A 13,459-nucleotide genomic window follows, 5' to 3' on the forward strand; every position below is an offset into this window, starting at 1 on the left:
CTCCAATGTCTATCTCTTCCTCCAAGCATTAGCCGAGTCACTCTAAAACCTTTGCCAATGGGCTTACTCACAGAACTTTCCTTGGAATTACCTGGAATCTTACCAACCGCTCCATAGCATATTTGGAATGCACCACCTACCATCACTGGTTACGTTCAACAAGCATGCACTATTTCTTTTAATAGATTGTGAGTTCCTTTAGGACTTTTTTTCTTTTAATTGAGAGATCTTCACACTCATGCATTCTGTACATGGTGTACAATCAGTGGCTCACAATATCATCACATAGTTGTGTATTCATCACCATGATTATTTTTTAGAACATTTGCATCACTCCAGAAAAAGGAATAAAAAGATGAGAAAAAAAAACTCATACATACCATGCACCTTACCCCCCCATTGACCACAATCTACCCAATTTTATTTTACCCTTTGTCCCCCATATTACTTATTATTTTTTATCCATGTTTTTCACTCATCTGTCCATACCCTGGATATAAGGAGCGTCAGACACAAAATTTTCACAATCAGACAGTCACATTGTAAACGTTATATCTTTATATAATTGTCTTCAAGAGTCTAGGCTACTAGAACACAGCTCAACAGTTGCAGGTACTTCCCACTAGCCACTCCAACACACCGTAAACTAAAAAGGGATATCTACATAATGCATAAGAATAACCTCCAGGATAACCTCTCGACTTCATTTGAAATATCTCAGCCACTGAAATGTTATTTTATCTCATGTCTCTCTTCCCCCTTTTGGTGAACAAGGCTTTCTCAATCTCTTGATGCTGGGTCCCGGTTTATCCTGGGCTTTCTGTCCCACGTTGCCAGGGAGATTTACACTTCTGGGAATCATGTCTGATGTAGGAGGGAGGGCAATGAGTTCACCTGCTGAGTTGGCTTAGAGAGAGTGCCACATCTGAGCAACAAAAGAGGTTGTCTGGAGGGGACTCTTAGGCATAATCATAAATAGACTTAGCTCCTCCTCTGCAGAAATAAGTTTCATAGGGGAGAACCCCAAGATTGAGGATCCAGCCTATTGATTTGGTTGTCCCCACTGCTTGTGAGAATATCAGGAATTCCCCTGATGGAGAAATTGATTATTTCCTCCTTTCTCCCCATTCCCCCAAGGGGACTTTGCAAATACTTCTTTATTGACTGCCAGGCCTTCTTCTTTGCATCCAACATGTTATCATACACATAATAGGACCTTAGTAATTCATTGCTTGGTTGAAGGGCTGTCTGCCATCAGGACAGCCGAGGTTAAAACAGTGGTTCTTAAACTTTAGTAGGCATTAGAAAAATCACCTGGAGAGCTTATAAAACCAGATTTCTCTGGCCTGCCAACAGAGTTTCTAATTCAGTAGCTCTGTAATGGAACCCAAGAATTCGTAAGTTTCCAGGTGATACTGCTGACCCAGGGCTACAAAAGACCTATGGAATCTTTCTCAAGGTCCCTTGGCCTCAATCTCAACAGTAAATTTCAACTACTAGAATTTAGCCAACATAGGGGTTCAGAATACTAATGAACCGAGCCATAATTAAAGAAAGAAATTATGGACAGTGAGGGAAGAAGAACTGGATGCAGAAAGAATGATAGAAGAAAATCACCATTTGCAACAATTAATGAAATAATCTCCAGGCAATGATCATCAATGACTGATAAAATTATTAGGTAAAAGGCTGATGATTTTATATGGATGGATAAGATTGCCAACATATGAACCTACTGATGAATCTCAACATTACTAAAAGTGGGACAACCAGCATAATGTGCCTCATGATGTGATATAATTGGAAGTACAAAATACCACTTAAGAAGCCTTCTTGCCAAAAATATTGCCTCTGAATCTAACCTAATCTCTAGATCTAATGACAGGAAATATGAGTGATAGAGAAATATGCTAAATGATAACAAAAGACAAAGTTAACTAAATCCAGAATGTGGAAAATTGTACAAATGACCCAGTTTCTTCTCTAAATTGCATGGCTAAGAAAGAAGGGGGCCTATTACAGATTTAAAAATTCATAAGAGAATACCAATTAAATATAATATGTGATCTTTGGATTCTGATTAAAACAAACCTACTGTAAAAAGACACTTGAATGAAAACATTATCCACATAAAAACTTGTACATAAATGTTTATAGCAGCATTATTCAGTAATAGCCAAAAGGTGTAAACAACCCAAACGTCTATCAACAAATGAATGGATAACGAAATGTGGTTTATCCATAGGATGAAAAATTATCCATTCACTAAAAAGAAATGAAGTACTGATGCATACTACAAGATGGATGAACCTTGAAAACATTGTGCTAAATGAAAAGTCAGACACAGAGGTCCACACGTATGATTTCAGTCATGAAAGTCTAGAATAGGGAAATCTATAGAGACAGAGAAGTAGATTAGTGGGGTATGGGGAAATAGATAGATAGATATCAGTACAGGCTTTTATATGTTGGGTTGTAATCCAATACCACTTTTTTTTTCTAAAATTGTTCCAGTTTTGGCCATTGGAAATTTTTTCTTTTTATGGGCTTTTATATCCCTTTGTCATACCCCATCATTCTGGTTTTTTTTATTTGCTTAGATTTTTATCAGTTCCTTTCTTTCAGGTATAAACTACAGGATGCTTCAGGATCATCTTGAACATTTCCTGCCCCAGTCCTCAAATTAGCTATTTCTCTGAGTATCCCTGGTTTCTTTTATTGGAAATGGTATTTAGAAACCAAGATCTGGGTGTTTGGTGTGCTCGTTGTTATTGGGGTATTTTGTTTCTAGGTCCTCTCAGCTGACAAATAAGGAAATATATGAATGTATCCTAACTTGTGTATGCGCACATATCTATAGATATTTCTATATGTAACTATCTGTATATGCGGATGGGTTCTTTTTAAGTCTAGATGTTACAGATGCATATTACAATACTGAAAGCTGAAATGATATGATTAGGGTTTGTTTTTAGAAACTCTGGCAAAATACCAAAAACAAAAAAATGGGACAATGAAACACAGGGTGATAGGTACCCTGGGGATTCATTATCCTATTCTCTCTACCTGTTTGTGCGTTTGAAATATTCTATAATAAAAAGCTAAAAACGCAAATAGCCCCAGAAAAGCCTCACCTACCAGGCTGTAGTTTAAAAAGGCCAAATAAAGGACCATAGGGAAATGTCCTTTATTAAGCAGAGTTGGGCTAAAAGGAGAGAGGCCACATCTGAGCAACAAAAGAGGTTTCCTGGAAGTAAGTCTTAGATCTTGGGCCTCATCATAGGTAGTTTTAGCTTCTCCCCTACAAAGCTAAGTTTCGTAAGGTCAAGCCTCAAAATCGAGGGCTTGGCTTATTTTCTTATAAGTCCCCAGTGGTTGAGAGGGTACCCGGGGTTTCCCAGATGGGAAAGTTTAACAGTTCCATATATATTCTCTTTAAACCCTCAAGGGACTTTACCAATACCTTTTAATTATCAGCCCACCATAATCTGAGATATATCCTGTTATTACATTAAGCTATATAGAATTACAAGGCCTCGTTCCCATTCTGGACTCCAGGAGTTGGGTTGTCTAAGTGAGCCACCCAGACAGGTTGGTTTAAACTATGTGCCACAGAAATTTTAAGTTCTAGACACAATAAACCTCTCTGCCTTTGCTCTCATATACTAAGTGAAGGTGGTGATGAAGATGATACACTATAATCTTTTACCCTGTGTTCTGATTTGCCTTAGATCCAGTCATACTGGCTTTGTTTTTAACTCTGATTGAGGCATGATCTCTTTTTCAGTTACTTTAACTGTTATTATGTATAGCTATGTTAACTTTCAGGGCTGTAGCACTCAATTTTTGGGTCTTAGGTGTCACAGAGTTAATCAAACTTCCAGGGAAATACCAGCTGATACACATATAGCTCAGAGTCTCAGAATCTAGAAATATGTTTACAACTTCAGACTAAGTGTGGCTGGTATAAAGGCATACAATCTAGGCTCCAATTTTCTTAGAAGTATTTTCTGAAAGAGACCTTAGCATATCTGTTCTTTTGATTCTGACTTACTTTTCACGACACATTGTCCCCAAGGTTTATTCAGTTTTGTAGCGGCACCATATTCCATCATATAAATGTATCATAGTTCGCCATTCTGTTTTTCTGTCATTGTACCCTTCGGCTCCCTCAATCCATTGGGCATTATGGATGATGTCCAAAATAAACAAACCGTGTCTTTCCGTATCTTCATTTAGTTGTACAATCAACAGCACTCTCAATTGTAGACAATTTTCATTGGTCCATAGTGACAAAGAACTGACAAACATAGTGTCACCACCCATCAAATCAAAACTGCCTCTACATCACCTGTCCCTTCTACCCCACCAATAGTTGCCCCTTCCTCTTAATGATCGGCCACAGCATACTTTTTAGTTTTCCCCTATACTCCTTATTGATTCTTTGTCCACTATCAAAACTTTGAAATAATCCATGCAATAACTTATTTATAACTATAGATTTAATCAGTGGGCTACATGGCACTATACATCCCCTTTCGATCACATTTTCTAGGTGAAATTTTTTGTGTGAATTAAAAAAAAAACTATTAAATCCTTATAGGAAACAATGCAAAAGCATAACCTACTACTTAAGGAAGCTGAATGACTCAAAGAACATACACACAATTTAACCATTTGATAATTGAGTATTTTCTTTTAAGGTCCTAATGTTTCTAGTTTTAATTTTACCGTTGAATTTATACTAAGGTTCTTATGTGATATAATAGTTTGAAATTTAAGGTCTTGACTTTCCCCATACCTTTCAGTTTATTTTAATAGATCCAAGTTTATTCTTTCAATGTATTCAAAAGTGCTGTTATAACTCAGGATACGGTCTATTTTGGCTAATGATCTATGGGCACTTGAAAAGAAGGTATTCTGCTGTTACTGGGTGGGGTGTTATATGCATGTCAGTTTGACCCTGTTGGTTGATGGTATTATGCACTTTTTTTTTAAAATATTCTTGCCAATTGTTTGTCCTCTAGTTCTGATACTGAGAGGAGTGTTTGCTTCCAACTATAATTACACATTTGTCTCTGTCTCCTTTCAACTGTCACTTGTTACTTCATATATTTTGAGGGTGGTGTTGATGCATACATTACTTCTTTGTGAACTGGCCCTTTTCTTACTAAGAAAGTTGTCTGATATTAATAGCTTTCTCATAGCTTTCTTTTAATCATTGTTTTCAGAGTACATCTTTTGCCATCCTTTTACCTTTAACTTAGCTATGTCATATTTGATGTGAGTCTTTGTAGACAGCATAGATTTGGGTTATGTTTTTTGTTTTTTATTCTGACTATCTTTGCTTTGGTGTATTTAGACCATTTGTATTTTTAAAAATTTTTTATTGTGAAATATAGCATATATACAAAAAAAAGAAAGAAAAAGCAATAATTTTCAAAGTACACTTCAACTAGGAGATACAGAACAGACTTCAGACTTTGTCGCGGGTTACCATCCCACCATTTCAGATTTTTCCCTCCAGCTGCTCCAAAACAGTGGAGGCTAGAAGAAATATTTTTTCTTTTTTGTGAAAAATAACATATATTCAAAAAAGCAATAAATTTGAAAGCACATTGCAATGATTAGTTGTAGGACAGATTTCAGAGTTTGGGATGGGTTACAATTTCACAATTTTAGGTTTTTACTTCTAGCTGCTCTAAGATACTAGAAACTAAGAGAAATATCAATATAATGGTTCAGCAATCATACTTGTTTGTTAAACCTGGACTTCTCTGTCTAACTCCAACATCAACCTTGATCTTTCTTCCACTCTTTAGGGGTATTTGGGCTATGCCCACTCTAACTTTTTCATGTTGAAAGGGACTGTCGATAATATAGGATAGGGAGATGGAACTAGTTGATGTTCTAGAGAGGCTGGCCCCTTTGTGTTTCAGGACTTCTCTGGTCCAGGGACCCATCTGGAGGTTGTAGGTTTCTGGAAAGTTACCCTAGTGCATTGAACCTTTGTAGAATCTTATATTATGCCATAGGTGTTCTTTAGGATTGGCAAGAATGGTTTTGGTTGGGGTTTGGCGAGTTATGGTAGATAGTGATGTCTAACTGAAGCTTGCATAATAGTGACCTCCACAGTAGCCTCTCGACTCTATTTGAACTCTCTCAGCCACTGATACCTTATTTGTTATACTTATTTTCTCCCTTTTGGTAAGGATGGTGTTGTTGATCCCATGGTGCCAGGGCCAGACTCATCTTTAGAAGTCCTCTCCCACAGCACCATGAAGATTTTTATTCCAGGATGTCATGTTCCAGGTAGGGGGGGGGGGGCAATGGTTTCACTTGCACAGTTGGGCTTAGAGAGAGAGAGGCCGCATCTGAGGAACAAAAGAGGTCCTCTGGAAGGAGCTCTTAGGCATACCTATAGGTAGGCTAAACTTCTCCGCTACATACATAAGCTTCATAAGAGCAAGCCTCAAGATCAAGGGCTTGGCTTATTGATAACCCTAATGTTTGACACAGTATCGGGGGTTTCCCCAGTAGTAAAGTTTAATAGTTCCATATTTTTTTCTCCCATCCCTCAGGAAGATCATTTGTATTTAATGTAAGTATTGATATGTTTGGATTTAGGTCTACTATTTTATTATTTGTTTTCTGTTTGTTCCTTCTGGGTTTTGTTCCTGTTTTCCCTTTTACTACCTTTTAGGTTATTTGAACATTTTAAGTATTCCACTTTAACTTATCTCTTATTATTTTAACTATTATTTATTTGTATAGGTTCTTTAGTGGCTGCCCTCTAATGAAAAGCTTTTAATTCTCAAGTATCTAAGAGTGATTTGTTTTTTAAATAAACTACTATACTTTTACCTGTTGCCAGCTTCTCATATAAATATTGTAAACGCTCTCTTTTAGGTAGCTCAGCATCTGGAGTTAAGAGAGTTCGAAAGTCAGAGGAGCATTTGTGCTAAGATTTACCAACCTTTTCTCCTCAGGTGTGTGATTCCTACTACTTACAGTGGTAGGCTCTCACACTGGGTACTTTATTTACATCTTGATTTCTGCTTTTCAAATCAGGGTAAACATCTGTTGGACAACATACATTTTGTTCCACCTGGGAGGCTGGAATATTTTCTTTGATTCTATAGCCACCTTTGTTTAAGGACGTCATATAACCACAGTTTCTTGGGAAGATAACAAAACAGTACCAGACTGGCTGTCCCAGCTTTGACTTCCCTATTCTGATATGTGTGTTGACTGAGAATAATTCTAGGGAGAGATGTGGGTCGATTCCCCATCAGTCACTGAAAAGCTTTGGTGACCGAGATCCCTCTCCTTCTGTGGATGAAGGGTTTTCCAAACTGCCATCTGTGAACCACCATCATTTCTTTTAAAGAACACTTCCCACTGTGGCACATCCACATCAGACTTTTGCTGGTGAAGCGTCACAGGATCCAGATCGCCTTTAAATGAAGCTGTGATTTCTAACTCCTCTTTACTTTCACTGTTGGATTCTTCACAATCTACAAAGTTTGCCAAAAAAGAAGTTTTGACGCAACCTGTGCTTTGTCTCGGGTTTTTCAGGCTGGTTTTGTGATGTTGTAGTCGCAGAGGATAATTCAGAGTGAAGAGTTTGCTGGTTTGGAAACTTGTGTCTTAAAGGCAGTGGCAGAGGGTCATCAAAGAAATCATCATCTTCCTCCTTGGAATTGGGATGACAGCTCCTGGCTCGCTTCAGTTTCCCGAGGGGTTTCTACTTTGTCTCAACACCTTGAGAAGAGGACCGGCATAATATTTTAAGACTTCTCCAACTTTGTCCACTGTGGCGCCGATGGGGATGACATTTGAGTACAGGTTCATGGGACAGATCCTTGATCTCTCTGTAGGAGAAGTGGAAAGAGAAGCCAACTTTGTACAAACTCTCTCTGGTCCTCCCAATCACATTTGTTTTTCTGGTTCTTTCTCCAAACCACATAGTAGACGGCTTATTACTGATTATGCGGAGAGGAATTCTGTTCTCGGAAGTTATTCTACAGGCTAATTTGTTTCACTGAAAATAGTCCTCTGACTTTTAGTGCCGACACGTGTGGGTCTGTGCTGAGGTGATGGAGAATGTCGGGCATGTTTCTGGACATGTCTAGTTTATCAGCATGAACCTGGACTCCAAATTCATCACTGGGGTTGGTGAATAAATAGTCATAGCCATGGGCCGCTTTGCAGTTCGGCCGCACAACGTGGCGTGGGCTCTCATTCAGCTTCCAACTAGTAGGATCCCATGCAGAGACTCCTCTCGACTTGGAATTGGGTAAAATTTTGGATCGCAGAGAATAATATCTAAATCCACACCTTGGATGTCTTTTACTCTGCCCCCAGAGGGCAGAAGCTCTGTTCTGGCAGCTTCACCTTTCACCAGCCTGAAGTCTCTCATGTACAAAACAGTTCCACTGTTGCCCTGAAATAAAAACGTGACTGATCTTGGACAATGACCGGCTGGTAATAGAGTCATAAGAATCTCTTCCTTCTCGCTTGAGGCTTCATCCACTAAAGTTACCTGGGTAGGAGTTTCAATTTCAATTGATACAATTAGTTTCTCCCAAAATCTGTATTTCCAGCTGGTTAACAATGACTGCTTAGTAACAGGAGAACAGTATAAGTAAACCTTTAAGCTGGTGGAAATACTGGTTCTGCCCCTTACTGGCTGTGTGACCTTGTGTAACTAATTTAACCTCTCTGGTTCCTCAATTTCCTTACCTGAGTTCCAATCTTATTTCCAAGGCAGGGGCTCTTAACCCTTTTATATGATCCTGTGGCAGTGGAGCAGGAAGTAGGCACTTGCCGGTAGGTTCTCCCTGTCGAAGCAGTCAGTGGAGATGGTGAGGTAATAGGCCATCTGTCCCCCGAAAGCACTCACGTCACAGGCCAAACCCAGGAACCCCATCGCATAGCTGCACAGGCCCCCAGACCGTTCTAGGTGAAATTCTGAAAAGGCTAAAGTTTTTCTTCCATTCATGTATACATTTGGACCCATTTGCCCTTTGAGATTTCAATCTCCCTGCTTTCTTCCTAAATCTTCTTTTGGAAAAATCCTGATCACTTGAAAGTCCCCCCCTAACCATCAATCAAAGTGTGATCTCTCCTGGGAATTTATCATTCTGCTTCATCCAGGTAAGGAATGGCATTCTTTCTGGCTTAGGAATTTCAGGCCTGGGGCATTTGGCATGCACAGCAATAGTCCCCAATGCCCTTGGAATCATCTCTAAGTCAGTGTTCTCATAGGCCCCCAAGGCAGAGATTCTCTCCATTCTGTAATGTGGCGTGACTCATTCCTTAAGTAGAATTTACCAACTCTTACCTCTGAAGTCATGTTTTAGTTTCTGCTAAAGCAGATACCATGAAATGGGTCAGTTTAAACAATGGCAATTTATTAGCTTACAGTTTGAGGATGAAAAAAATATCCACATCAAGGCATCTTCGAGGTGATGCTGTCTTCCCAAGGGCTGGCTGCCGGCGACCCTTGGCTCCTCTGCCCCACAGCAAGGCACGTGGTGGCATCTGCTGGTCTTTTCCTTCTCTTCCAGGTTTTGTGGCTTCAACTTTTTGCTTTTGTGGATTTTTCTCTCTCTGTATTCATTCTTTTTATAAAGGACTCCAGTAATAGGATTAAGAGCCATCCTGAATGAGGTGGGTCACACTTGAACTGAAGGAGCCTCATCAAATGGTCCTACTTATAAAGGGTTCATATCCACAGGAATAGATTAGATTTAAGAGCATATTTTTCTGGGGTGCATATGGCTTCAAACCACCAAGAACCAGTAGAGGAGAAAGAATGGTCCTTGGTCACAGGGCCAGTAAGACTGCTGTGACCCTATAGCCCACCCTCCTGATAGGCCACTTGGTTCTCTGTCTTTTGGTCTTTGAGGGGTGTTAGAGTCCCTAACTCTGAAAAAGCCGGAAGTTGGCAGCAGGTGTCCTGCCACTCTGGGCACGTGGTTTTTATTTCCAGTTCTGTCTTTGGCTTCTTTGGATTCTCGGCCTCCTTGAGGAGTTCTTGGTGATGAAAGGCAGAGTGGGAAAAAAACTATTTCATGATTATGGAGATGCCAGGACTCAACCTAACCTCATCCCTAATACAGGACTGTTGCTAGCCCTTTCACCCAGCTCTCTATCCACCCCTGTGGCCCCTTCCTGCTCCCTTGGGATAGAGCAGAGCTGGCTCTGTTCTGTTTTGAGGACAGGAACTCCTGGGACAGCTGCTCCTGCATTAGGCCAAATACATTTCCTGTTGATTTGATTAGTTTCCTTCCAAGCAATGCATTTCTTGAAAGGAAGAGAGCACAAGCTTTTGCAGGCATGTATTTGCACAAGCAGCCAACACCCCCCAGTCATACACACACGCACACACACAATTTTTCCCCATCCACCCACAAACCTTCAGTCACATTTAGAGTTTGCACAAATGCATACCCTCCCTCATACATCACAATGCACACCCTCTCATCCACCCACACACCTCTTCCACAAAACTGCACCTGCTCACATACCCTTAAGAAGCACATTTTTTTACTGTGCCCAGAGAGGGAGACTTGAACAAGGAGGGTGGGTTGTGAAAGTGCAGGAGGGCAAACACTCTTTAGGAGCTGGAAAGTGAGAAGACCTGGACCCTACAGTAAAGATCAGGGCCCTAAGAGGAGAGAGGGATTCAGAATCAGGTGTAGAGGAAGCAGGATCTTATGGCTTTCTGCCCCACTTGGTGGGTGTGCTACCCGGGAGTAACGGTGGTGTATCTCAGGCCTGCAGCTGGCATGACAAATTTGTCAAGATAGTGAGTGGAAAATGCATTGGCTTCCATAACATGGCTGAGAAGCCTATTTTGTCTAGTGGCAAAGAAAGGTCCTTAGGCTGGGGCTCATGTCTGAGCTTAAGAAATGATGGGGAGGGAATGAGGGGCAGAAAACGAAGTGGAAGACTGGATCTGGACTCTGAGTTCAACATCCTTTAGGAGGAGTCTTTCTAGTGTTGGGTAATAAAAGCATGACTGGCCCATCAGCCAGAGCCAAGAGGCAGAGCCTCATCCTCACTGGAAACTTAGAGTCCTCTCCAGAGAGCAGAGGTGGGGAGAGGGCCTTGAGAAGTGACAAGTGCCCAAGTGCAGGTTTGCAAAAGCAGCCACATTGCGGCAGTAGCTGGCCCTGGCGGATCTGGCTTCCACCCCAGACTGCCCTGATCTGACTCAGCCCAAGCTCAGAAGCTGTGGGTTCTGGAAAAGAGCAAAACGTCCTGGAGCTGACCTACAGCTGAGAGAGAGACTTCAGCCTCCTGCTATCCAACCCTGACAGCACTTCTGAAGTCTCTCCCTGTGCTGCCGGCTGGGGGCACCCCTATCTGGGTCTAAGGCTGCCACCAGTACTTCTGTTGTTGTTATCATTAGTGTAATTAATAAACAAGAACTGATAGGGCCAAGTGTAGGAAGAGGCAGCCCGCTGCTGCTCAGAAGGAGAATCCCTGGAAAGATCCAGCAAGACTATAGCAACAGGGCCTTGTTGGCTTGGCCCTCTTCCCCATGAAGAACCTCAGGGAAGGGCCCTCTGGGGCGGGCGCCAGGGAACAGGTAGAGGAAAGGGCAAAGGGAGGGACGCCCTTGGAACCAGCTCTGTGTCTGCCTGGCACAATGTCCTGCAGCGTAGCCACCTCTGTGATTACTGGTTATGGGGCTGGCTCAGCTCTGAAGCAATTCTTCATTTAACATACATCTGCCTATTTATGGACTGCTTACCATGTGATCTATTAAATGATCTACTAACATATCTAATTTATTTGACATTGTGAGGACACAGCCAACTTTACATCATGCCCTGGGGAGTGAAGGGCAGAAGCAGGGGAAGCAACTAAGAAGAATTTTGACAACCCCCAAAGATACATGGGCAATTGGGCTGTGGCCTGGGTTGAGTAGCAGCAGGTTTATCAGCTAAAATCGGGGGCTTAGCAAGAAGATCTTAGAAAACTCAAGGCCTAAGGCCCAAGTTGGAAAATGTGCTGGGAAGGGGGCCTGGAGCGATTGGTCGTTTGGGAGTAGGAAGATACTTGGAGATAAAAGGGGTGGAAAATGGAGCCAGAATGTGAGGAATTTGAGCCAAAGGCTCACGAAAGAGGCACAAAGTGGCACCTCTGGGGTAACAACAGATCCTCTGTCCAAAGCAGTCCTCAGTCATCACAATGTTGGGGGTCTGCTGGCCGGGCATCCGGAGTGGGTTGAGGGGATTTAAGTCCCGAGAGGAGGGGAGGGGCCGGGTTCTAGTATCAGAATCCGGACAAAAGTTGGGATGAGGTGGAGGCTTGCAGGGAGGTGTTGAGGGAAGGATCCATAGTGCTGGGTTGGAAACGAACGTGGACTGCACTTGGGGCAGGAGGGGCGTGACCGGGTGCCCATCCAAGGAACCCAGCCTGGTCCTAGGCTCCGGAGCCGGGGCAGCTAGGACGGGGGTCCTGGCCCGGGCTGGGGCGGCCTGGAGGTAGAATCCGCCGGGGGTCGGGCTGGCTGCGGCGGCGGCGGGCGCTCACAACCAGCCGCCCGGGGCTCCGCCGGGGGGCGGTACGAGCTCGGCCTGCGGGCGGGCGGGCCGGGGAGGAGGCGGCAGCTGCGAGAAGAACATGAATCAGCGGCGACGGCGGCGGCGGCGGCGACCGAGGAAGGAGCGCGGTGGCCCAGGGGCAGCCCCGGGGACCCCGCGTCGCCGGCGGCGGCGGCCGCGACTCGGAGCCGGCGCGGGGCTCGGAGGTCCCCGCCCCAGCGCCGCCCCCGGGGCCGGCCCCCGCCCCTCCTCCTGCCTTTTCCCTCCCTCCTCCCTTCTCACTCCCGGGCCCGGCCCGGCATGGTGCGGCGTCGCCGCGGATGGCGCTGAGGCGGAGCATGGGGCGGCCGGGGCTCCCGCCGCTGCCGCTGCCGCTGCTGGTGAGTCTGGCCGCCCTGCTGCTCCCGGAGTCCACTGCCGCAGGTAGGGGCCAGCCCGGGGGGCGCGGAAAGCGAGGGGCTGCGGAGGGGCGCGGCCGCAGGGGGCAGTCCAGGCATAGCAGCCGGGAGAGACCCGGGCCTGAGAGGGCCAGAGATTTTGGGTGGGGGGGATCGAAGCTGGAGGGCCGAGGTTTGGGGGCTGGGGGAAGAAATACAGCCGTGGGTTCTCTGCCAGATCTCGGTTGGGGCCCCCACCCCCAACTTTCTCGCGCCCTGGGCTCTTCTGGCAGGGTAGAAGGAAAGGGAGTGGGGGTGTGGGCTGTGTGCTCAGCGGTGGGATTAGGGAATGGATTTTCCCGCCTCTCCAGTCCTGGGGACCCCGTTCTGCCCACCCCACTCAGGAACTGGGGCTGTGCACCCCAGAGGAAAGACACCCCTATACCATTTAGGCACAAGGGCTGTGAGGGTGCCCAGTCTCAAAAAACATCTGGTCGTACTCTTGCCCCTGTGCCCACC

The 13,459-nt window shown here is 44.0% G+C and overlaps 1 protein-coding gene and 1 pseudogene across 3 annotated transcripts in view; one reads left to right on the forward strand and one right to left on the reverse strand.

Annotated features, from left to right (window-relative positions):
• TYRO3 (TYRO3 protein tyrosine kinase) overlaps window positions 1-13,459 on the forward strand; it is a 62,305-nt gene that overhangs the window by 32,004 nt on the left and 16,842 nt on the right. Inside the window, exon 1 of one of the 3 annotated variants that reach the window (XM_077127518.1) lies at window positions 12,861-12,986. The exons of 1 other annotated variant lie outside the window; for it this stretch is intronic. In XM_077127518.1, coding sequence (XP_076983633.1) covers window positions 12,884-12,986 — 103 coding nt within the window. In that variant the 5' untranslated portion in view covers window positions 12,861-12,883. Of the gene's footprint in view, window positions 1-12,860; window positions 12,987-13,459 lie in introns of those variants that run through there. One more of the 3 variants, XM_077127517.1, reaches the window with a different exon arrangement.
• On the reverse strand, window positions 6,915-8,932 carry LOC143655452 (protein artemis-like; annotated as a pseudogene).

This window comes from Tamandua tetradactyla, chromosome 14, assembly GCF_023851605.1.
Source record: "Tamandua tetradactyla isolate mTamTet1 chromosome 14, mTamTet1.pri, whole genome shotgun sequence".
Taxonomy (NCBI): Eukaryota; Metazoa; Chordata; class Mammalia; order Pilosa; family Myrmecophagidae; genus Tamandua; species Tamandua tetradactyla.